At 38.5% G+C, this 26,760-nt stretch overlaps 1 protein-coding gene across 4 annotated transcripts; it reads right to left on the bottom strand.

The window, feature by feature from the left end:
• Positions 1-1,918: 1,918 nt before the first annotated feature.
• On the bottom strand, positions 1,919-26,069 carry FBXO7 (F-box protein 7). 4 transcript variants are annotated; one of them, XM_069489471.1, is made up of 9 exons: positions 25,755-26,069; positions 22,010-22,304; positions 17,793-18,017; positions 16,301-16,442; positions 13,741-13,824; positions 10,302-10,397; positions 8,289-8,465; positions 6,103-6,140; positions 1,919-2,612 (listed from the first exon to the last, which is right to left on the bottom strand). In XM_069489471.1, the coding sequence occupies exons 1-9, from the start codon at positions 25,874-25,876 to the stop codon at positions 2,226-2,228; spliced, it is 1,566 nt and encodes a 521-aa protein (XP_069345572.1). In that variant the 5' UTR covers positions 25,877-26,069; the 3' UTR covers positions 1,919-2,225. The 4 variants fall into 4 exon arrangements, with proteins under 4 accessions (XP_069345572.1, XP_069345574.1, XP_069345573.1 ...); XM_069489473.1 differs by lacking the exon at positions 25,755-26,069 and adding an exon at positions 25,522-25,650 and having other exon boundaries at positions 22,010-22,152; XM_069489472.1 differs by having other exon boundaries at positions 1,951-2,612; positions 17,793-18,013; positions 22,006-22,304.
• Positions 26,070-26,760: the final 691 nt, after the last annotated feature.

The raw sequence follows: 26,760 nt of genomic DNA, 5'->3' as shown, positions 1-26,760 counted from the left end.
AAATATTAAGCTAAGCAGTGGTCTCAGAAATTGGAAAGAGCCAAGCAGGCGTCAGAGAGGTCAGAATTCAACACTGCTTTTACACAGGGAATCACAAAATCTTAAATTGGAATGGGAGGATACCTCCCATGATTGCATTACCAGCCATGCCAAACCCGTATCTTTCACTCACAAACAGAAGTGGGTAGCGGGGAGGAAGCACCTGTTAATAAAAATAACCAAAGGGGAAAATAAGGGGCCACAGAAAGTCCTGCGGCTACAAGCCAGTGATGCAGAAGCACACCTTGCTACAGTGCTTGCTACAGCACTCTCCACTGTCTTGCTGCCATTGCCATACATCCAGGCAATGTCAAAAAAATCATGCAGTGAATGAGCTACCACGATTTTGCTCTCATTGTACACCAGCAATATATAAAGCTCGATAGTCTCAGCCTAATGACAAAAATGTAGGATTTTACAAGATTCTAACTATAAATTCAGCTATTCAAGAGGAAAAGCTTTGAGGACTGTTTTAAGAATTTATAATAAACTATTATGACAGTCTGCAAATTTAGGCTTAAGGCACACTATCAATATCCTAAACTGAGAGATGTATAACGTCTATAGGTGAGGTTGGAAAGTAGCACCTGTATCCACAGAACACCAGCACCATCCATGGGCCTCTTAAGGACCATTCAAACAAGACTGCATTCTGCAAACTCATTGTTCTATAGCATCTGGTGCTTCCGGTTGTCACTACATCCTCCCACACCCGCTACACACACACACACACACACACACACACCACATAGTGCAACCTAACACTGCAAAGCCACAAAGAAATATATCAAAGAACTATTAAATAGAATGTATTTGGACCCATCAGAGTTTCAGGGTGACCCTCTTAGCCAGAGCCAATTAAAGCCATATGGCATCCAGTGGACACTGCTTTTAAAAAGGCTGTCTTGTAGCTCAGACATGACAAAATACCACAGAAAGAAATGTCAACAACCCCAATCCTTTACCTATACATCAAGCTACTAAGGTGATATGGCCTTGGGAAAATCATATTATTGACTGGATTTTCTTCACTGTGATGGAAAAAAAGACTCAATATACATGTGTAGCAAAAACAAAAAAAATATTTTCACTTGTATGTAGAACTCAAAATATTCTTGCAGCATATAACATTCCAAGCCATCTCCTTATATGCAAAACAGATTTTTTTTAAAAAGCAGAAAGACATTGGCAATATTCCTAAATATTTTCTGCAGATGCTAACAGTGTTTTATTTCTGTGTTGTGATTCAGATTTTAATTATCACTATAGCATGTTTCTATAACTGTTTGTATGATAAGTCATTTGTGTTTGGCCTTTTTCTTGCTGTAGGAAAATAAATCTTAAATTTTGTGTATTTGAAGTCTTAAAAGCAAAATGTTCTTCAAATAAGAGGAGACTGTCTTTGAAGAACAAGTACCTAACCAGCAGTAAAATTTTATTGTTAAAAGATGTCATCTATTTAGATTGCAAATTAGGCATTAAGTGTTCAAAACACAAGGAAAATAAAACCATAAGCACCTCACTCCAGGAGTCAGAAACAAACGGCCTTCAAACAGTGCTGCTTCCCAGCCCAGGAAGTTCCATCAGAGAACCCGAGAAAGAGCTGCAGAGAGGGGGAGGAGGTGGACTGAGATGCTGGGTGTCCAAAACACGACCCCACATCCGGTCCATCCAAACTAGTTCAGCTTTCATTCATTTCATAAACTGGGCTTTCATCTGAAGAAAGAGTGCCACTAAGAAAACCAGAAACCCCCCTGCAATAATAAACAATCTGCCTAGGCTCAGTAGGGTCCGTGATAATTTTGAAATGTCCAAGTAACATTGTGAATCTGTTCTGGATATTACATAACTTTCTGTAATAAAAGACAAGACTGTCATGTAATTTATACTTTTTTTAATCTGGTGCAGAATATTATCAGAAAACAACCTTCATTCTAGAGGGGGATCCAGAGTAGGGAAATCAGTAGCCAACTGTTCCCAAGGCCAACCTTGTCACAGAGTAACCTCTGGGCCACGTCACCCCTAGAGCTGTAAATGTATCTACTGAAAGGCTTCTAGAAGTGCTTGTCTCCCACTACAATCAGAAAGTAACACTAGAGATCAGCACTCCAAGGAGATGACATCTGTAGTTTTAAAAAACAAAAACAAAATCAAATGGGAGCTCCAGAAAGGATATTACAGACCAATCACATGAATGGCAGGCGGCTGTCAGTTGGCCGACCCCTACTGGGTCTGAAGGGAAATCTGTCACTGGGGCCGCCTCGCCCTGGCAAGATGGGGTTAGGTCCTGGAAATGGGCCGACTGGATCAAAGCGTGGTCTGAGTGGAGGGAATTGGCCGGGCGTCTCCCCAGGCCCAGGGATGAGTGAATTGATTGGGTCCCCAACATAGGGAAGTATTGGTCTTTCATCATATTCACCCCCAATAATCCCTGGAGGAAGGAGGGAATTGGGAGGAAAGGGCCTGGGGTGTAAGGGGTTGGGATAGAATGGAATGGAGTGGGGTGATGAAGGCAGGAACATCACTTGTCGCCTCTGGGCTTCTTTTCTTTGTTTGTGCCTTTTCCTGTAAAGCTGTAGGAAAAAAAAAAGAACAACATATGGTAAGTGGATGTTTCCCCACAGTTTTAACTTGCTTTCACTATATAGATCTATAGGCATATCTCAAAGATATTGTGGGTTTGGCCCCAGACCACGGCAATAAAGCAAGTCACAAGAATTTCTTGGTTTCCCAATGCATATAAAAGCTATGTTTATACTACATGAGAGTCTATTAAGTATGCAATAGAATTATGTCTAAAAAAACAATGCATATACCTTACTTATAAAATACTTTATTGCTAAAAAATGCTAACAATCATCTGACCCTTCAGCAAGTTGTAATCTTTTGCTAGTGGAGGGTCTTCCCTCATTGCTGATGGCTGCTGACTGATCACGGTGGTGGTTATTGAAGGTTGGGGTAACTGTGGCAATTTCCTAAAATAAAGACAACGAAGTCTGGCACATCAACTGACTCATCCTTTCACAAAAGATTTCTCTGTAGGATGCGATGCTGTTCAATAGCATTTTACTCACAGTAGAACTACTTTCAAAATTGGAGTCAATCTTCTCAAACCCTGCCAATGCTTTATCAACTAAATTTACATAATATTCTAAATCCTTTGCTGTTAATTCAACAATGTTCAAACATCTTCACCAGGAATAGATTCCATCTCAAGAAACCACTTTCTTTGCTCATCTATAAGAAGTTCTCATCCATTCAAGTTTTATCATGAGACTACAGGAATTCAGTCACATCTCCAGACTCCACTTCTAATTCTAGTTCTCTTGCTACCTCCACCACATCTGCACTTACTTCCTTCACTGATGTCCTGAACCCCTCAAAGTCATCCATGAGGGCCAGAAGCCACTTCTTCCAAACTCCTGTTAATGTTAATATTTTTACCTCCCCCCATATATAAACAATTCTTAATGGCATCTAGAAGGGTGAATTCTTTCCAGAAGATTTTCAATTTACTTTGCCCAGATCCATCAAAGGAATCACTGTCTATGGCAGCCATTTCCTTACCAAATGTATTTCTTAAATAAGACTTGAAAGTCAAAATTACTCCTTGACCCATGAGCTGCAGAAGGGATGCTGTGTTAGCAGGCATGAAAACATTAATCTCCTTGTACATCTCCATCAGAGCTGTTGGGTATCTGGGTGCATTGTCAATGAGCAGTAATATTTTGAAAGTAATCTTCTTTTCTGAGCAGTAGGTCTAACAGTGGGCTTAAAATATTCACTAAACCATGCTGTAAACAATGTGCTGTCATCCAGGCTTTCTTGTTCTGTTTATGAGCACAGGCAGAGTAGATTTAGCATAATTCTTAAGGGCCCTAGGATTTCTGAATGACAAATGAGCATTGGCTTCAACTTAAAAGTCACCAGCTGCATTTGTCCCCAACAAGAGAGTCAGCCTTTCCTTTGAAGCCAGGTATTACCTTCTCCCTCTAGCTATGAACCTCTCTTCCAATACTAGGCTGTTTCATCTGCACTGAAAATCTGCTGTTGAGTGTAGCCCCCCTCATTATAGCTCAGCTAGATCTGCATTCACAACTTGCTGCAGCTTTGCCATAAGCACTTACTGCTTCACCTTGCACTTTTATGTTATGGAGACATCTTTCCTTAAACTTCATGAACCAACCTCTGCTAGCTTTAAATTTTCTTCTGCAGATTCCCCACCTCAGTCTTCACAGAACTGAAGAGAGTTAGGGTGCTCCGGATTAGGCTTTGGCTTAAGAGAATGTTGTGGCTGATTTGATCTTCTATCTAAACTACTCCAACTTTCTCCATATAAGCCATAAGACCGTTTTGCTTTCTTATCATTGGTGTGTTCACTGGAGTAGAAGTGAATTTCCTTCAAGAACTTTCCCTTTTCATTCACAACTTGGCTAACTTTTTGGCACAACAAGCCTAACTTTCAGCCTGTCTCGGCTTTTGAAATGTCTTCCTCACTAAGCTTAATCATTTCTAGCTTTTGATTTAAAGTGAGAGACAGGCAACTCTTTCACTTGAACACTTAGAGGCCATTGCAGGACCAATTAACTGGCTTAATGTCAACCCTGATGTGTCTCAGTAAACACGGAGGCCTGACGAGAGGGAGAGAGATGGGGGAAAGGCCAGTCGGTGAAGCAGTCAGAACATACCCAACATTCGTTAAGTTTGCCAACTTACATGGGCAAAGTTCGTTGTATCCCAAAACAATTACAATAGTAATGTCAAAGATCACTGATCACCAATCACCATAACAGATATAATAATAATTAAAAAGTTTGAAATATCATGAGACTTAACAAAATGTAACCAGAGACAAAGTGAGCACATGCGTTGGAAAAATGGTGCCAACAAACTTGTTGCATCAGGCTTGCCACAAACTTTCAATTTGTAAAAAAAAGAAAATACGTAGTATCTATGAAGCAAGCACAATAAAGCAAGGTATGCCTGTATCTATACTTTACTTTTCTCACACTAGACAAAGATGCAAGGCACAGGAGAGGACTTTTGCCAGTTTCTGTCTGTATAAACAGGCAGCAGCTCCAAATGTAGTATCAAGTTAACTCTATTCTTTAACCACATTGCCACTGAGCAACCATGCTAACGTGAAGGAACAATAAACCCAAAGAAGAGATAATTGTGTGACATGTACTTTCAAAACTGCAACCTAGATCTCCCAAGCTGATGTGCAATTTTAAGTCAGCCTGTTTTGAAAGTAGAAAATTTAAAAATTTCATCAAGATGTCATGCCACAAAATATAAAGTTAAGGTACTGGCAAAGGGGACAGCACTTAAATTCATTTGTTCATCCCAATTATGACTCTAATGGATCTCAATTTAAAATAAATGCCTATTTCAGAGGATAGGATACATTCCTAAGAATATTACTATTTTTTACATATTTGAGGACTTTCGTTGAATTTTATTCTTCTCTAGTCCTTCATTCCAAGGAGTTTTTCTCAGTCCTATAAATATCTTTTATATAAATAGTCATCTGCAAATACAACATAATTTACTCTTTTCATAATGTACTATTCTAACTAGCTGAACAGCGGAAGACTACTGCAGCACAAAGACAATGCATTTAAAAATTTTTTGCAACAAAAGAATAAGAATGTTTTATATTCTGATAAAAAATAACCATTGTGTTTTTTCCTGTGTAATTATAAAAAAATAAAGACTAAGTCTAAAGTAAAAGGTGAGACCATTTTCATTTACTGAAATTTAGCAATAAATTAAAATAGATTTCATTATATCATAATAAAAATGAAAAAACCCTTATTGTGTTAAATCACTAGTTACTTCTCTGCTATGAACATTAGCCTTTTTGGGGGGGGGGGTATTTATTTTTTATTTTTATTTTTTTAATTCTTATTTCAGCATATTGTGGGGGTACAAAAGTTTAGGTTACGTATATTGCCCTTGCCCCAGCCCCCCGAGTCAGAGCTTCAAACGTGTTCATCCCCTAGACAGTGCGCATCGCACTCATTATGTAGAACATTAGCCTTGATATTTATAAATACCTACTTCTTTCCAATCTGTGTCTCGAACTCTGACAGTATTATCTACAAAGGAAAAACAAAAAATAAGGATTTACAAACACTTCATTCATCAGCCATTAATAGTAGGTTATGTTTTTGTCCTAAGGAATCGAAACTTATTAAGCATAAAAAAAATCATGAATCATTTGTATAACACACGCTATATCATTTGTGCTTCCTTCAATCTAACTCAAACCCTTCCTTGATGGTGAAGGGTGATCACCACTGTTGGGTGCTGCGTGGTAATCCAATGCGGTGATCCCTCAGGGACCACGGAGGGATCTGTGGCTGCTCTCTCCCTGCAATACCTGGTCCCCACACTACATCTTCTCCCCCTAATCTCATCTAGGTGTGTCAGCTGCCGCTGACCCCAAGTTTCATGTCACACCAAACTGGGAACAACCTTTGAGGTTTTACATTATAGCCCACGTTCATTACTGGAGGTCCGGCTGACTCAGGCTTTCTTCCATGTTGGGGTTAGATTATTTTCTCCCAACCATGTTTTGAATGATTTGACTAACAAAACTATGACCATGGGACTAAGCATTTTCTTAATGTACTTATTTACTTGAATTTGTGAAATGAGGAAAGAGGAACCCATTCAACTTTAAGTCTAAGGAAGAGTTTGAATAAAGATGGTAATGTCTTCTCTATAAGTTATCATCTTAGCATGGAAGTAAGATTTATAAAAGCTGTAGTCCCATAACATTATATCTACAGAAAAATACATTATAAAATCTGAACAGCTTACAAATGAGCTTGTGAACCCCAATCTGGAAATTAAATAGAGACTGATTGAACTTTAAACCTGAACTTGAATACACAAGCGAAAGGGTATCTGTTCCTTTTATGAATATTTATATCATAGCCTGTTTTTTCTTTGTCAGTTCTTCCATATATGTTAGTCACCCTTGTTTTTTTGTTTTGACTATAAATTTTTTAAAAAAATGTTTTTTGAGATGACAGTTACTTGCTGCCAATTGTGGCAAGATAACATTTTAAACTTTGGATTCAGGGACTTAAATAAAGTAGAAGGAGGACCTTAGGAATCAAAGAGGAGAAAGAGGAACAAACCAGGTCATTTTTAGACTTCTTACATTTTGAAGTTTTAAAAGAAAAAACAAATTTCTTTACAATCCAAATGACTCTACATGATATTCTATTAAGAAAAGGGGGGGGCGGGGGGGCAGGTGAGGTAGCTCATGCCTATAATCCCAGCACTTTGGGAGGCTGAGGCAGGAGGGTCACTTGAGCTATGATTGTGCCACTATACTCTAGACTAAGTGACAGATCCAGACCCCGTCTTAAAAAAATTAAAAAAGGGCAGGATCTACCCATCAGATTTTTACAGTTACTGTGTTACTAAGGTGGTACGTTAACACTGTATATAGCATTATCAAACTTTTTGATGTGAACCACATAAAAATTCTACATTGCAACACAGTATACACCTACTTATACATAACTGACATAGAAGCTTACTCCTATTTGATAACTAGCAATACTATCTATAAAACAAATACTGATTTTTCTATTGTGGTCTCTTTTTGTTGGTTTTTGTATTTCTATAAAGTGACCCATTAAATGGATTTCATGACCCACCCCAGGGTCAAACAAGTTTAAAAACACTGACGTATAGTAAAATAGTGGTGGCAGGAAAGAAGTTCCACAATCAGGCTGCTGGCCTTGTAGTAGGAAATCCTGATGCACTAGTTCTACTGTCATTACTGCCACAATGACCAGCAGGTCACCAAAATGTAACCATACAGAAATAAAGCTGCCCTAGCAACATGGCACAAGTGAGCAAGACTCTCTTAACTTATACGTCCACTCAACCATGCAAGTATTATAGTTTAGAAATGTAGCTCATTTCTAAGTCAGATACTGAGGATGGTCTTTAGAGAGAGAATAAACCTGTCTTACTTCCATTTTTCTTTCCTAAAATAATCTTAATGAGTGATTTGTGTTGCAGAGAACTCAAAAATGAATGGGGCGAGTTCTCAGGACACAGGCAAAGGTATAAGAAGTTTAGAATCTCTTTAAGGATATTATGATCATTTGCCACTCTTAAGGAAAAAAAAGCCTACAACTAAAATCTTTTGGTAAACTGAGCAATTAAGACCATGGTAAGAAAGAGCCCTATTCTCGTTAACATGTCATTATGGAAATCACCTCGAAAATCCCGCAGATATAAACACCTCCACAGGAGTGGGTCATTTGAAGCAATAAAGAGGTCACGACAAACTGCAGACAAAGACAGGACAGAACGAACATCCAAAAGTCGGAAGATCCGTAGTTTCAGCTCCAATGGGAGGACGACCAACCCAAATACATCTGGCAGGTTCAGTGCTAAAGGCAAAAAAAGTTAACAGGTATTACCGAGTAAGAAACATCCAGTTTTTCCCCATAGTCAACAAAATTGCCACTTGTTCCTTTCTAAAGAGGTGACAAATTAGATGGCAGTCTTCATTATCCAAGTATACATTATCTACAACAAATTTTTAACCCCAAGTTGATTATATTACTACTCACACAACTCTAGGCCCCTTATTCTCGTTATGTTTTAGTAGAAAGAAAAATGTTTTTTAATACAAATCAAATAAATAACTATGACAATTGCTAAATACTACCTAATGGTCTCTTCTGTCTCAAGCAATATTGAATGCAACAAAATTTCTCTATTCAACTACAGAAAATGAATAATTCATTGGCTTTTATAAACCCTGCCAATTATTAACTGTAGTGCCTTTGGACAAGTTATTTAAATTTTGTCTAACTCAATTTCCTCATCTGTAAAATGGGTTAATAATATTACATACCACCTACTTCAATGAGTTGTTTTGAGAATTAAATGTGTTAATACAAATAAAATGCTTAGAACAACATCTAGCACATCACGCATAAGCACTCAAGTATTAACAATTACTATTATTTGATAACTAGCAGGCTGAAACAAAGGGAAGATAGATAAATTCAGAAGCAAAGCCAGGAAAGAGAAAGAAAAATATGTTCCAAAGCCAAATTAAAATTATTTTGTGATTATTAGCTCCTTCAAAATACTATTTTCCACTACCAAAGATAATCGAAATCCAACAAAGACACATCTAAGAGTTTTTAAATTCACATTATGCCCTTCTCTTACCACCAATTAAGGAGAAAAACTACGTTAACAGTAGCCATGCCACCATACAACTTGAGACCAAAACATTATTTACTTCCCTAAATACAGATAGCAAATAAAAGCCACATATGTATTTGTGTAAGTGGAAACTACTTACCAGTCAAAAGACTGTGGTAGATTATATTATGGTTCTCAATCACTTCCTACGCTATACTTCCCCAACTCACTACCACCAGGCTTGGCCATATTTGACTGGTTTGTCCAATGAAACGTGAGTGGAAGTGAAATACATCATTGCTGAGCGAAAGCTTTAAGAACCAACACATGCTTGGGTCACTAGCCCTCTTTTCCTGCTGCCACAAAAAGAACATGTCCTGGATAAAGATCACTCCTTCAACCAAAGCAAACCCACACACAATATGTACACGAGTAAAAAATAAATGTTTACTCTAAGTCATTGAGATTTAAAAATATTTTTTTATTGCAATGCATATACAAGAGAAAGCTAATATAAGGATCTTGAGTGAATTATAAACCTCACTGAATTACAATTTCATCATGTATAAAATGGGTATAACAAAATTTACTTGAAAGTTATTAGCATTAAATAAGACACATATTTTCGAAACATCCAACAAGGCTTCCAATAAATGTTGGTTTAAAAAAAAAACTTAGATCTGATTTATAGACTATAATGTTATTTATGTATATATTTATTGAACATCCATTATGGACCAAACCCTGTGCTAGACCGTGAGAATACAAAAATGAATAAGACGTATTCCCTGCCTTCAAGGTATTCACAACCTTAGGTGGAAAGAAATCATATCACAACAATTATGATACACTGGAAAAAGACTACAATAAAAATACATACAAAATTATCTGGAAATACAAAGAAGTGAATAGCATTTAAGGAATTAACATTTAAGCTTAGTCTTAAAAAGGGTAGAATTTCACTAGGAGGAAAAAAGAAGGAAGTCAGATACAGAGTCACTAAGAATACCAGGTACACATACTATTCTTTATAGCCACTCCAACAGTGACAATTTATCACCTCTCACCTTGTCGGGTAAAAGCCAGAAGAGGATACACCAGCTGGTCTTTAAAGAGGCGCGAGAGCTTCTGAAGATCTTTGTAAATCTTGGCTACATTCTCCCCTAGAATATTTTTTAAAAATGAAAAATCAAAACACAAAATCAAGTAGAAAAACTGTCCTCTACTTCTGCCAAACTAAATCAAAGTGGTAAATATTCACAAACAATTCACAAAGATAAACATGAACCACAGACCCTAGTAGAAGCGAAGGTGCAGTGCATGATTCTTAAAAAACTGAATCTTAGATGTAAAGTTAAAAATTCCATGATATCAAATTAGTAGAGCTGCGGCCACCCAATACAGCTCATAGGTTACAACCGTAGGGAAAAATGCTGTGTGAGATTGATACACATAACTAAGATTTACTGAATATCTATATCTACCAATCAATCTGTTCCGGGAACTGGGGATACTGTGGGGAATTGCTCTTGTGGAGCTTAGATCCTAGTAAAATAATAGCATTTATCACATGATGATTGTGTATCAGCAACTGTGTCAAGCATTTTTCAAACTTTCACATCAGATGTTCTCCTCCAAGTAAGAGACAGGTATTATTTTCCCCTTTTTAAAAAGAGGACAACATATAGAGAGAGACTGTCCAAGGCCTCATAGTCAGGGGCAGAGCAGGGTACAGACCTAAGTTTGGCTCCAAAGCACTCATTTTTAGCCGCTACACTGCTACTGAAAGTGTGGTCCATAGATCATCAGGATTGATATCACCCAGGAACTGTTCAGAACTACTGAATCTCAGGCCCCACTAGACCTACTGAATCAGAACTTGCATTTTAATAAGATCCCCAGGTGATTCACATGAACATTAAAATATGGAAGCACTGCCAAATTGCATCTGAGGTTCTCATTTCAGTTTTGCTATTTACCAAGTGTACAACCTTGAGCAAATTACCTATCCCCCTGATCCTCACCTGTTTGCTAACCTATTTAAAGAGACACCACGACTACACCAGAGAAGAGCTGTTAAAATTTAAAGCTCCATACACAGTGCCCAGTATATCAGCAGATAGTTTATGCTTGCTCCCTCCCCATCCCATATTTATATATTTCACTATCTATAACAAAATACTGATTAGGACTTGAGTGGTAAGAACAAGGAAAGAGATACGCAGCTAATCTCTAAATCTTTGTTGTATGACTTGCAATCTTTAGCTGAAATCTGATGTCAAGATTTCATTTTTAAAAATTAGTTTAGCTCAACAGCTTTTTTCAAGTGTGAAAACTGATTTTCTCTAAATAATTGTTTTTCTTCAGCAACCTATAAGTATTTAATTAGGAATTTATGAATAAAAGAATAAATAACAGTACCTAGTAGTGCTAGGTACTACACTATAAGCCACAGCGAAAATTCATTAAAATGACTTACTAAATGAGTAGCATATTCCTATCCAATATACAAGTATGTTATTAAAAATAGTAACAGTCCATAAACTTATAATATAACAGTATTTAACTTTCTTTCTCCCTTTCATTTACTTTTTCCTTATTTAAAAGAAACCAGATAAAGAATAGGAATCTCAGCTACATTCCTATAGAAGTCATTTTCAAAAGGCTAGGAGTCACAGCCAAATCTATTCCAGTCCTAAATTCTACCATTAGCTCTGTGACCCTGAAGCAATGTAACCTCCTCTAGACTTGTTTCCTGGCCTATAAAATAAGCACAAAAAACCTCTACTGCTTTACAGTATTTCTACTCCCCATAGCAAAGTCCTCCCTAGTATGGTGATGAATATACAGTGTTGTAGCCTCAAGGAATTTCAAAGTTTTTCTGATCCTAATGGTAGGAGACCATGTTTACAGATTCATCAGTCTAGTTCATGCATTCTCAACAGGGGCAAGATAGCCCCCAAGGGGGCAAAAACTGGCTCTTGAAGGGCAAAAAAAAAAAAAAAATCCTAGCTATTATATTGGTTTGTGACCCTCCAAAGGGTCAGAGTATATAAATAAATATATAGTACATTTATGGTATTAAAATTTCATGGGGGAGAGCAATTAGGGGAAGAAAATCTGCAAAGGCTCCTTAAAGGAATGATAATAAAAAAAGACTGAGGCCGGGCGCGGTGGCTCACGCCTGTAATCCTAGCACTTTGGGAGGCCGAGGTGGGCGGATCATTTGAGCTCAGGAGTTCGAGACCAGCCTGAGTAAGAGCGAGACCCCATCTCTACTAAAAATAGAAAGAAATTATATGGACAGCTAAAAAATATATATATAGAAAAAATTAGCCGGGCATGGTGGTGCATGCCTGTAGTCCCAACTACTCGGGAGGCTGAGACAGGAGGATCCCTTGAGCTCAGGAGTTTGAGGTTGCTGTGAGCTAGGCTGACGCCGCGGCACTCACTCTAGCCTGGGCAACAGAGTGAGACTCTGTCTCAAAAAAAAAAAAAAAAAAAAGACAGACATACTGGCCTAGTCTGACATTAAATGTTTACTTGAGCTAATGTCCAAATCCTGATTTTATGTCCAACCAGAGACCATTTTAAATATACATTCTGCTGTTTCCTTTTCCTATCAGTTTTAGTTAGTATAAGTCAATCTCTCAAGGCTGATCTCACTTAGGAACTAACAAGAATAAGCCTCTACGCCTTCAAAGCAACAGTCTAGATCTAGCGAGCTTTTCCTAAAAGACACTGCTATAAATGCCATCTCCCCACTGTACCACAACACTTCCATCTGGCTCCTAAAACCCTCCTAAGTTTACTAGGAGGATTAAATGGAATAACATATGGCAAGGCACAAGTCCAACACAAAACAGACACATAAGAGATCTGAGTGCCCCTCTCCACTCCATCTCTTCTCCTTCGACCACCTAACTGCCTCTCACAATTTGGGTTTAAACTGAAAAACCATAAAAACGAAAACTGTCTTCTTTGCATCTATTAATAATTTTATAGAATTTAAGCAAAACCATGCCTAGAATGAAATCTTCTGGTAAAGTTCCAATCTGCATCAAATAGCAATCAAATTTATGTGGGTCTAAACAAACATTTTGAGTGCAGTTTTTCCTCCAGTAATCTTCAAAAATGAAGTTGCACTGAATTACTTTCACAAAACGTAGATCCTCTCCATGTTGGTTAAATATAATGCCAGAAAGATCTCCAAAGATTAATACGGAAACCATGAAGGATCATCAGAGTGTGATAAATTACTAATACTGGTGTTATTTAATATTTAATAGAAGTATAAATATAATTCAGCACTCTAAGACCCTAAGAAAAACAAGAAACAAACTCCTCAAATTATAAAGAGACAACATTGTCCTGACTTTGTTTTAATCTTATTTAGAAAATTTCAGTCTTTTGAACATTATCTTTCAGTTAAAAAAAAAAAAAAAAAACTTTGGCTCTCTCTCAAAGCTTCATTTCATCCCAAAAGTTAAATCACGGTTACATTACCTTGTTCCTCTTTGCAAACAAAAGATTCTGGAAGCAGCTGCAATCTTTTCACACTTCTAATCTCATTGTTTATTTTCAGTGTAGCTATAAATAAACAAAATAAAGATGATAAAAAATTATCACTTTATCAATTGCCTTCCTTTTTTAGTATGGGCTTGCATTTCCTTGCCCCTAGTATACTAAGGACACATTAAACAAAACAAGCTGCTCTATGCCTATTTCTTTCCCTCACAGAAAGGTCAAAAGTGTAAACCTGCCATCACATCAAGGAAAATCATTGTACACCACCACCTTTAAAAACTACAGTAAGCATCTTTATATAGAATCCACTAAGTATTATCAACAGCAGCTTATTAGTAATTGAAAGATATGCAACAAGGTTAACAGGAGGCAACTAAACACAATACAATCATTATTTCTAATGAAGTCACTAAAGACTCCATTTATTTTTTATTTAACCCTTGGGAATGAGTCTTCCCTTGTTCATTAAAAGAATCCTGCTAGTTTTCACAGCATCATCTCTCTCTAGACCCAAAGGACCAATACTCTTGGCATCACCAGCGGGTTCAATTTTAATCGTGTATACAATGGCACACTTCATCTCATTCCATGAAAAGAGCCAGTGATGTGCTTATGCACATGTGCACCGCGCAGGGTGCCTTTGGTGGGGGAAAGATTTAAGGACACACTGCTCCCTTTCAAAAAACCAAGCCTGGAATGGCTGGCTGCCATGCAAGTCTGCGAGTTGCTGATTTGCCAAGAATAGTAAAGGAACAAAACCTCAGAATCTAAGACATCATCAAAACATTTAGCAGTTACTCTTTTTATGTTAAGTATCCTGAAACTAGTGAATAGAGGTTATTATATATATTCCATTAAGTGCTTTTATAAGAAATCGAGGCAAAAACTACAACTTCACATTTGCTATCTGGTAACTTCAAATTTGCAAGTTCTGAGGTGATGTAGCAGAACAATTAGATGAAGGCAGAAAAACTGTTGGCATTCCGTACTAAGAATACCAAACTAAAATTAGCAAACCACATTTGCTAATCGCGATAAATTGTTGAAGAGACATTGCTAGGTCCTAGTGCCATCAAACAGTCACATCCCGACAAATGTGGAATACCACCAAAGCTGTTAAAGCCAAATTTTGAGACTTTTAAATAACATTTCAAAGAATCCGGTGATTAAAAATAAACAGCAAAAATTTCATAAGAAGCAACCTATAACTATTTTCCATTTCAAAGATCAAGGTGGCATTAGCCAGTAGCTTTCAAAATAAATTTTAGCAGAAAAAAACATTCTTTTAAACAAAATCTTATGTAGGACCTCAATAAATGAAACAGATAAACACCTTGCTCAAAGTTTAAGTGATGATAAGAGTTTTACCTTATTTGCATCTCAGCAGAAACAAGTAGCTTCAGAGCATGTTGAAAACCTCTGACCTAAAGCGTATCAAAATGACTGCCTTTGCTAAACAAAAGATAAGCCATACTGAATAAACAAAGCAAAAATGCAGGTGGGGTGTGGTGGTTCACATCTATAATCCCAGCACTTTGGGATCCAAAGTGGAAGATCACTTGAGGCCAGAAGTTCAAGACCAGCCTGGGCAATATAGCAAGATCCTATCTCTAAAAAAAAATTGTTTTAATTAGCTGGGCATGGTGGCACACTCCTATAGTTCCAGCTAATTGGGAGGCTGAGGTGGGAGGATCACTTGAGCCCAGGAGTTTGAGGCTGCAGTGAGCTATGATCACACCGCTGCACTCCAGCCTGGGTGACAAGGCAAGACCCTGTCTCTAAAAAGGAAAAAAGAAAAAGCAGTCATTACAATCTTACCTAGCTAAAAAAAAATAAACCTCAAAAAGCAAATAAAACAGAATAAAAATGAAAGCTCTTAATTATTCAAATGGATCTCCAGTATGTGTGATTATGAGACCATTCATAGACCACTAGGAGTTGGCACAGACCAAAGTGGCATCTGAGATCTGAACTTAAAATAAAACACAAAGATGGAATGTACTGCTATCCCAATGAAATTTCTTGATGTGAAAAATGAGAAACAGAAAAAGAAAGTCTTTATTCAGAGTGAATTTTGTGAGGGGGAGAGGGGCAAATAAAACATACACACTAAGGCCTCAGAACCTTAGTAGTGTTTCTGTGCATTGTTGGTCACAGAGATGCCACACTGGATAAATGGTGACCCTAGCTCTATCTCCCGAATCTCTCAGTTCAAGGCCTTCATTTAAAATATAAAAATAAAGCCATTCATAGACAGAAAGAAAAACAAAGTATTCTTCAAAGAGTTCATGTGAAATAGGCTCATATCACAATTCTCCCTGGAACAAAATATTACAAAGATTAAGATATCAAAAGAGGATGGCTTCCCTAAGACTGGCCTAAACATCAAACTCATATTCTATATTATCAGTGGTCTAGAAATTAAATAAATAAAATTAAGAAAAACTCAAAACTAATCACTGAAGTAGCTAGAAAACATCTGGAGAGAAACATGTAAGTATTCACAAACCAGCCACTGTTGACTATGCTATCCAATTACCATTTACAACAATCAGGTTTCCCAAAGGCACACAGGTGAGAGCAGCAGAGCCACCCTCGCAAAGAGGATGCATGTACTGCAGCTTATACACCCCACTGGACTTCCACTTCTCCGGCATGGACACTGCTTTGGCTTCGGTACCCTGGGGAATGAAAAGAAACGGAAACAAATAATGAAGGTGTTACTCTCAAAAAGATTAACAATCAAAAGACCCCTAACTTGTTTAGAAATAAGCATTCCATACAGTCCCCTTAGTAAAATGCATCAAATCATTAATATTACTGTTAATGGAGAATAATACAGTGCAACATTTTTCTATTAAAATTGCTGTTCAAATAGGTAAGATGACATCATAGAAATAGGGATTGAGTTTTCTCTTCAAAGACTCACTTTGCCTAGCAAAGTCATATGATTATTTAAGACCCCAGCTCAAATATCACTTCCTTTGTAAAGCCTTTTAAAAAAAATCCTGTTTGTCATTCCCTCTTTCATCCCTTAACATTCTGTCCATATTTCTATTGTTACATACTTCTATCATGTTATTTATCTATTTATGTTTAATCATGTTATTTATATCTCATAATTATCTTTGTCTCTCCCCCCACTTTTGGACTCCTTGAGGACAAGGAATATTCCAATATTTTTCTATGTTGATTCCTGGCTGAGCACATGGCACGCTGCAGGTGTGCGATAATCACCGAATTACTCTACTACCTCTTTGTAGCTCATAACATGACCCACAGACCAGCAGCGCTGGCATTTTGCAAAAGTTCAGGCTCCATTATAGATTTACTAAATCAGAATCTGCATTGTAATGAGATCCCCAGGTATTCCTAAGCACATGAAAGTTTGAGAAGCTCTACTCTAAATGTTCCCCTCTGTGTATCCCTGTCATCCTATATACATCTCCTAGAACTTAACCAATATATTATCGTGGTTTATATACTTGTCCCACTCCTGGACTATGGGCAACTTGAGAGCAGGAACCGTGCACGTGTATGAGCAACCTGAAAGCAAGGATAAAGCACTGCACTTGACACTGGTGAATGCTTATCAAACAAATACTGAATGAATGAATGAAATAAGTAACTACAGCATAATGGCAATGTCCCTCTTCCTAACTGAATTTTATTGAGCTACTTTTCATAGCATAATTAACATAATAATCTAGTGAGCTAGCTAGCCATGCTCAACCCACACTTCTTAACCATTTTATCTACATATTATCATATATAATCTTTAGTCTTTTTTTTTTAACCTTAGTTGCCATTATCTATGTAATACTAAGTAAAAACTGCCAAAGGAAAAAAGGAAGGCAGAGAGGGAAGGGAACGTTTTCTGAGTGCCTTCTGTAGCCCATCACTGTGTTTTGCACATTTAATAAAGAAACCTAGAACACCACCACACCCTAGTGGTATTGACTGATACTGATACACCTCCTTTCCCATAGGAAAATACGCCAAGATGTTCGGGTTTTTCGTGCCGTACTTACCTGAGGTATGTAACCTGACTCCAACATGAGAAGATGTATCAACACTATCAAGGCATCATTGGTGTTAGAACAGTCAGCTGACTGATACAAGGTCTCCAAGGAATGCGGCACTTGCCCTTCCTCGGATTCACTGCAGAGCATGGGTTCTGAGGGAGAGAAGCCTGGGCCCTCTTCCACATCCACATCTTGAATTGACTCGGCTCCAAAATTCTGACTAGGCCCTGACTGAAAATAACAAAAACAATGAACTTATTAAAAAGACTTATTTTACACAGAATATTTTGTATCCTAAAGTGAACTGAGATTAGTGTTCAAAGCCAAAGCACAACATTGGGTTCAGAAATGGGAGATGTTTCTGAGTGAGCCCCCACAAGTGAGTCTGCAGCCTACTCCTCCCCCCTGAATTCCTTGTCTCCAAGCCAAAAACATGGAAATCATCCTAGACTCCTCCCTCTACCTTACTAAACCTCACCCCAAATCTGATCAGTCTTCAAAATTCCACTGAAACGAACTCCTAAATATCTCTAACCTTTGCCCCTTCCTACTCCACTGGTACTTCAGCCTCCGTTCATCTCCTGACCTCTAGCAATAGCCGCCCTGCAAGCCTCCTTGCCTCCACTGTCTTGTCTTCCAATACAATCCAACCACTGCTGCCAGAGTTTTTTGACAATTAAGGATCCAATCATGTTCTGTGTCTGGGCTTAATATTTACCAGTATTTCTCTTGATTGTGTCTTAGAATGTGGCCCTGGATGTTATTAGGAAAAATGTTGGTACACACTGAATAAGTGTGGAGAACACCGCATGCCATAGGCATCTAACCTCACCCTCCATATTCACAAACTACATTATCAGCATTACAAAAGTCTAATAATAATGTGTGCATAACATCTAACCAAAATACACCATACTCCCTCCTCAACCCTCAGCATTCCTATAACACTCACTCACAATCTCATAAAATAAGTTTTTCATGGAGGACACACTGAGAAATGCAGGCCTACAAAATCAAGTCTAAACTCCTTAGCATACAAGGCCCTTCATCGCCCCCGATCCCTAGCTTGTTATCGAGTTCACTTTCTGCCAGTCCCTTATACTCACGGCAGTGTTCACCCCGGCCTCTTCAACACAGGTAACACAGGCCACCACTCTGCCCTGCAAAGGCCTTGATAAATGCACCTTATCACATTGTATTGCAATTTTCTGATTATGTATCTGTATCCTTCCATAACTGCAAGCTTACAAAGAACCAGACAACATGTCCCCCATTTTTGTAACCCCAGTACAGTACCTGGCACATAGCAGGTATTCAATAAATGCTTGTTGAGCACATGCTGAAGGACAATTATCTTACAATTCCACAATGTTTTTGTTTTCCAAGTGTTTACTTACTTGCACCTTACAACAATCCTATAGAATAGCCAAGGCAGATGATACTGCCTTTTTATAGATGCTGTAATTGTAATTGAGAAGGCTGAATAACACAATCAAGGTTACCAGCTAATAAAAATTTGAAATGAACCCAGATCTCCAAACTCCCAGTTCAAGGCTTTTAAGTGTAACACACCACTTCAATAAAACTAAGTTACCTATATTAATTTTGCTCAGAAAGCTTGTTTCCTAGGCATGTGCTCAAGTCTTAATGCAAAGCACATTTCTTCTAAGTTTGTATTTCCATTAAAGAAAGGGCAGAGGAAATTGAAATTACGAAGTAATTGTGAAAGGCTGCAGAAATATAAGGCAGCCAGAGGCGATAGCTATTCCAAAATCTGAGGACTTAAGTCCTGATGGCTTATGGAAGAGATCCCAGTTAACTTGTTAAAACATAGACAATTGACACTACCTAAAAAAGGAGGTTTGGCATGAAACCATTTCCATATTTTTTGAGCAACAGAAACTACTATATTAAAAGCTACTTACCACCAAGCAAAATTATGAAATATAGGCTCTTTGCTTCTTCACTATTATGCTTAATTTTGGCCATTTACTATTTATTGACAGTTGTGTAGGACAGAATATTTGTTGAAAAATAAAAAAGGGTTACCCTAAGCTGATAAGTACAGGAGAAGGAGATCTCAGAATCCCCTAGTGGGCTTATCAAACCTTACTCCTACCCCATGAGGACTATCAACATTCTGTGAGCCACTGATAGGAATATTTATCACAGTCTTCACATGTGTGGAAATGAAAAAAATGCTGAGCACCACATCTCTCTAAACAGATCATTCTACCATGTCATTGATAAAAGACTAAAGCAAGCGACTAAGATGCATTAGACCTAATATTAGGGTCTGATACATGTCACCCTGTTTCTCATTAAAGACTCAATAGGACTGGATGAATTCCCAAATACAATGAAATAAGAATATTTATATTTAATTACAAGAGTAAATTTTACCTCCCATAGTTTCTAGTTTTACCTATTTTCTTTTTCTAATGTTCCATTCTACATTCACTTAGCAAATCGTACTGTTTCAAGTACTTAAACCATTATTTATGAAATTTCAAGTTCAGTTTCCATACTAAGATTTTATAGTCGTTCCATACAATTCTTAACATACAAAACAATAGGCTTTTAGAACTGAAATTACTAACTTGAGGCAATATTAATTCCTCAACATTTTCCAAAAGAAAACCAGTAAAGTATGACAAGCTTTGTCTTACCAGGTAATTTTAATAGTACACAGAAATAATCAGAATGTGCCCTTCTACTGAACAAATCTACCAGGTACAGCAAAGGCCCTGATTTCAGCATTATGCAATTCATCCATGTAACAAAAATACTTGCATTCCCCTTAGTATTTTGAAATAAAAAATATTTAACACATATGTTACTTATATGTTACTCCCTAGGATACCTCTACAAGGCAGAAACACATAAAGATACAATAATAATTTCTAAAATAAATTAAAATCCATATATCTGGACATAGATGATTTTCACAATTTATCAATCTATTAAAAGGTATTTTTTAATATGTCTATGCTTAATGCCATGATAAGTACCATGAATACTTATAAATGTTTAAGGCCAGCAAAAAAATTAAGTTGAGGTGATAAGTATACACACAAAAAAACAATTAAGAAGATGGCATATGTATTGGAATTAAATAATAAATTAATAAAAATGATCATTTACACCATGAAAGAAATTAAAAGGTGGGATAAACAATGAGGCATGTACAAGGCAATAAAGATGACAAATACAAAGAAATGAAAGAAAACTATGAGGCTATGGTTGGCAAGGGCCTTGGAAGTTGGGTAGAAACATAGATAGAAGAGGGAAGAAAGGTAATAGGTTCCAGTCTGGGTGAACAGCAGTAGCAAAGACACGGAGACAGTCCCCAGGTTGTGCATGTGCTGGCTGGTGGAGGGAAAATGGTAAGGAGTCTGGTCCGACTGGAGACGGTATTTTGTAAGACGGAAGAACAGAAACCAGTCCTGGCAAAGTTGGGTGGGGCAACTTCTCAGAAAGCCTTGAACACTAAGTACAGGAGGATAGACATCATTTTCCTATTCTGTAAAATGATGTGGTTGAACTAGAGGTATTTGGTCTTTTTCAGTTCAAAAATTATGAGCACAAGTTTATCTATGAGATAGAGTTACTAAACAGCGAAGTAACAACAGAATCAGAAATGGGTAGGAAGAAGTCGAACCTAGAAAGTGGATTAAAGAATAGAGATATTGGAAGACAAAAATGGAAAAGGAAAACTGACAAGGCAAATTAATGGGTTAGATACAAGGAATCAAAAGTCACAGGAAAACAGGAGTTTCACTGACAGACAGAGCTGGTTTGGGAAGAAGAGAACATCAGGACACACGTTTCCAAATTTATAAAGTCTGCGATCACAACTTTAAAATGCAGGTATAAATGTCCTGAAAATCACTTGGAAACAACTGGACTACATATATATAGCCTTAAAGCATGGCATAGACCAAGGAAGCAAAGCTGGAAATTGTGAGCTTAGACACAAAAATGGAAACCAAGCAATAATTTATCTGAAGGAATATCTGAACAAAATAAATAGGTAAAAGCTAGGTACTTTGGAATGCCAGCCCAATATTGGTACAGACATTTAGCAGTTAAAAAAAATGTCCTATAAGAATATAATACGCAATCTACTGATGATAATTATCCTAAATGATATGGAATTCAACTGAGGTGTTCAATGTGATTTATCACCTACTCTATTTAATATCTTGGTCTTTAATACCCACCATACTATCATCATTCCAGACATCAGATTGGGCTGCTTGTCCTTGAAATGAGTCACTCAGTTGTTCATCCTGGATGCTGGCCTGACTGGAGCTGGCGGCCAAAGAGGGTTGGTCATTATTCTGGAGTGAGGAATGCTCTGAATCTGTGGATGAAGGTAAATTAGGTGCTGGAATGGCATCTTCAAGAATCAAACATATCAAGTCCCCAGAAACAATCCCATATGAAGCCAAGGTCTCTTCATCTCCAGTAAGGGCATCCTTGTTGTTCAATGTAATTGCAAATCGGGCATCAGAACTGCCAAGAAAGATGGATAAGGATGGTAAGACCTTACCTATTACCATTACCCTCAATAATACATTTGGAACATATATAAGGTGCATGGTATGACCCTAGAAGAACTAAGTAACGAAAATCAGGAGGCTAAAGTTTTGAGAAAATTATCAAAATTATTTGTTTTTATCACCAAATGCCTAGTTTATAGATTTCTAATGGCTAAAACCATAGCCTGGGGACAGGATATAGTAATTCTCTACCATTAACTAATGTTTCCATCAATTCTAAGATACACATCTTCTTTATATTTTGACATCTTTGAAATTGGGATGCCTCTTAAAATCCATGACATAGTTTAACTGATAGTATTTTTCCCCTCAGTGTCACGTAAAACAATGTGTGTATTACCATTAATAGCAACTAAGATTCAGTGAAATACCCTTTTAAAAATATAAATTAGATATAAAAGTCGTTCTGCTTAAAATTCTACAATGGCTTCTACTCAAACTTGAAATAGAGTCCTTGACATAGCCTGCAGAAGCCCAACATCTGACCCCTTCTCACTTCTCCTCCTGCATCTTGTGTCATCCCTCCTCTCCCTCGCTGTTCTCTGTTCACATGAGCTTTCCATCTGTTCCAAAAAGCAGATCTCTCTCATTCCAGCCTTTGGGCCTTTCCATTTGCTCTTCCAGATCTTCAAATGACCGACTCCTCCTCCTCATTCAGATCTTAGCTCAAATGTCACCTCTTCAGAGATGCCTTCCACTTAGCACCACTCTCTATTCCACTCTCATGTTTTATTCCAATACCACGATTTGAAAACATATTTATTTTTCTATTATCTGTCTACACCATCCCTACTGCTAGAACTTAAGTTTCATAAGATCAGGGATCTTGTCTGTCCAGTTCAAAACTGTATCTTCAGCACTTGGCAAATACAGTATTTGTGAAATAAATGCAAACATTAGTTGGGAAGATCAAGAGGAAAGTGTAATCCGGGCTGCCTATTCAATGTTCTTACAGGACAATTTGTTTACACTGGTTCCAAAATATCCATGTCCTAAATGAATATTCATAAATACAAAAAGTTGGATGAGTGTATGTATATGACTGAGTACAAATTCATCCCTTGTACTGATAATGACAAGTACAAGTTCACCCTTCCTACTAATGACCAGTTATAATATCTTTTATATGGAATATAGCACAAACCCAAAAACCCACTGCTAAACAAGCTCAGAGTTCAGACAAGCCTGAAACAATCAACTTCCATCTTTTCTGCATCCCAGATTATTTGACCTTAGAAGAATATCATTGGTTTTTCATCACAGTGGTGATGAATAATTACCAAAACATTGTAAAACATTCTTTAAGATATTTACACTCAGCGATGCTAATTTAATTATTTTTAAGAGGTTAACAAAAGATGAAGTCCTTTGAAAATCATGTTCTGTTTACTTTTCTTCACAATGCTGCATTTTGAAAGGTGCTCTAAAAATTCATTTGTTTTTATTTCACTTGGAAATATACATATATATTTATTTTTTTTTACAAATTAAAGTGTCTTTTGTAGGGAAGTTACTGAAGTAGAAACTATTCTTGTCTATTAGAAAATAAGTAGCCCTGCTTGTGTTTTCAAAATGCTCTGATAAACAAAATGTTGAAAATCTGCCAGCTGCCCACAAAAACACCATCCCAACTTTGGCAGAAAAAGGAAAAACACCTCAAATGAACTATGTATTTACAGATCATGTGTCACAGCAAAAGGTTGTTTTTTTAAACAGCATCTAGTACAATGTACATTCAAATATCTATTTGTAGAAAAGGTAAAGAACAGCCTGTTTAATAAAAATGTCAGCTTTCCCTCCCACTTTAGAAAAAGGGAAGAGCTATTTCTAAAGTAATAAGTAGTTTTCCAAGGTTCTATTTTCTGAAATTGGGGGTGGGGGCCGTGGGGGGTTGTATTTAACTTTACCAGGAAATGAAATTCTAGAAACCTCAGGCTTTTAAAAAATATTTTATGGCAATCCTAGATCCATGTGCTCAATAAAGACATTTTAAAAAATAACAATATATAGACACATTTCAAAACTCTCCATTTGTAAGAAAATGAACATACTTTCAAAACAAATGAATTTACTTTCACATTCTAAAGCTTAAATTCCTTCCAGTTAACCAGCCTCAACTGTAAAAGCAAACCTGAAAGAGAAACTAATCTGGGCTCTTGGGCAAGCAGTCATATTGAGTTTCACATATCCTTTCAAGAAAGTCCTGCCTAATTAAAAAGTAACATACACACACAGAGAAACACCTTAAAAGAAGTTAATTTTGAAGATTTATGGCAGGGTAATGATGCCAGCATGTAAAACACTCACATTTAACATCAAGAAATAACAATAGGCATGTCACTATAATGTTTAAAAGGAGTTAGGTCAATATCTCGTTTTAGTTTTGTTTGGTTTTTTTTAATCTGAAAGAAAATGGATTTACTCTCAATCTAATAATGTCCTAACCTGAAAAATGAAAGGGTGAGAAATTCAGAATCTGGCCTCATTTTACTGAATTTCCTAAAAATAAAGTTAAAGTGTATAATTATTAGCAGAGCAAATTAGCAGAAAGGTTTTCTTTTGTTTTGCAGTCGTCACCTAAAAAGCTGCAGGGAACTTCTTTTTTCTTTTTCCTTTGCATACTCATAAATTTCAAATTCACTAGCTCACTACTGTCCTCAGAAAATATCTACTGGGGAAACAAAGCAGCTTCATCTGCAGTCCCATAAATGAATAACAGAATTTGATCCTTTCTCAGCTGCACTGCCCCTAATCAGCAAGTTCTCCGAGGTCATCATAGGCCAACGTTTACCTGAGTTTTAGCAAAAAAGCGACATTTCGCCCAAGAAAATCCAATGACCTGAAACACGCCTACACGCTTTATTTTCTAAAACTTGGGTAACTCAAAGTGCTCACCGCGGTGCCTGGCACATGCACACTCAATGAGGGCTTAAAATTACTGCCGCCTAAGGGCAGTGGTCCCAGTTATCGGTGGTCTAGGATGGAGAGCACATTTTTAACTTCTATTACTTTCCAAACTTTTTCACTGATATACTCCAACAGCTGAAGAAGGTGAACTTTAACTCCTGACAGTCCGGAAAGGCAAGCTCACAATTTCTAACTGGACAGTTAACCAGTTGTGTCAGCTCTGCGTTCCCTCCTCCTACTGCAAAGCACAAGCGATTACTCACCCAGGAGGGGAGACGACCCCCTGGGAGGTTGGGCCATGTCCTCCAGGCGCGGGACCTCGGCTGCCCACCTCGCGTCACAGTCACCGGTGCCCTCGGGCCGGCGACGCCCCAGAGAGCCCGGCCTCACGTGACGGCCCCGCACCCCGGCCACGCCCGCGCCCACAGTCGCGCAGACGGCCCCACGCCGATGCGCCCCTCTCCCGCGGTGTACCCCCGCTGCGGCCCCCGCGTACCTGTACCCCCAGGTGGGCAGCAGGGCCTGGCTCAGGTGGGCGCGCAGCTGCCCCAGGGTCGGCTCCGCTTCGGGCAGCTCCAGAGGCCAGGTCCGCTTCTGAAGCCGCACGCGTAGCCTCATGGCGGCGGCTGGAGGGCCGAGGGGCCGGGAGCGGCGGCTACCGGAGCTGAGAAGGTGCCTAGGTGTAACGCGGAAAAGGCCCGGCCGCGGCGGCAGCCCTACCGGCCTGTCTCTGGAACGGGAGAGCTCCGCCCCTCTCTTGAGGGCGCCCCCTACAGCCGACCCGGCGAGCGGGTGGCTGGCGGCCGGCGGGGAGCCGGACCGCTCGGGGGCCTCCGTTCGACAACTCGGCGCGCAACAGCGCTGCCTGAACAGCGAGGAGCACATTGCGCAGGCGCTGGGCCCCGGCCGGCCCTGGTGTCCCTGCTAGTCCGCTACGGTGGCTGTGGCGCCTCCTTCCCGTGTGCGTGCAAGAACCGTAGCTCTGAAAGGGGTGCTGCAGACAGACAATACAATCGCCCCGCCTCGAAGACCCGATGTTACCCCATTTCTCCCGTGGCGCCCGGCTCCAGCGGCATCTGCTCTGGGAAGCCCTAGGTTGAGCACAGGCCCCGGTAGTTTCCAACTGTTACAGCAAAATTCAAAACAGCCTGTAGTCAGTGATCTGTGTTGAACAGTGTATTCGAAATCTATTGCTGCTTAACAGTCACCCCAAAGCTTAGCAGCTTGAAGCAAGAAACATTTACTGTCCCATAAATAAATGGGTTCCATAGGTCAGGAGTTTGAGGGTGGCGTAGCTGGGCCGTCCTGCCTCAGGGTCTCAGGAGAGTGCAGTCAAGCTGTAGGGCAGGGCTGCAGTCATCTTTCGAGTCTTGGCTCGGCTGGAGGATCGGCTTCCAAGGTGTCTCACTCACAGGACTGTTGGCAAGAGGCCTCAGTTTTTGACCACATGAACCTCCCCATAGGGCTACTTGAGTGTCCCCATGCCATGGCAGCTGGCTTCC

The sequence above is a fragment of the Eulemur rufifrons genome, chromosome 16 (assembly GCF_041146395.1).
Source record: "Eulemur rufifrons isolate Redbay chromosome 16, OSU_ERuf_1, whole genome shotgun sequence".
NCBI lineage: Eukaryota > Metazoa > Chordata > Mammalia > Primates > Lemuridae > Eulemur > Eulemur rufifrons.
Note: the sequence above shows the minus strand (reverse complement) of the source record. Positions and strands in the feature narration are given on the sequence as shown.

What these genes read in the sequence shown, in the direction of transcription:
- FBXO7 (XM_069489471.1), bottom strand. Translation starts at nt 25,876, where the DNA reads ATGAGGCTACGCGTGCGGCTTCAGAAGCGGACCTGGCCTCTGGAGCTG. An exon ending in ATATCTGCGGGATTTTCGAG is followed by an intron (nt 6,141 to 8,288) that starts GTGATTTCCATA and finishes TTTCCTTTGTAG; the next exon opens with ATAATACTGTCAGAGTTCGA. An exon ending in GAGACACAGATTGGAAAGAA is followed by an intron (nt 2,613 to 6,102) that starts GTAGGTATTTAT and finishes TTTTTCCTACAG; the next exon opens with CTTTACAGGAAAAGGCACAA.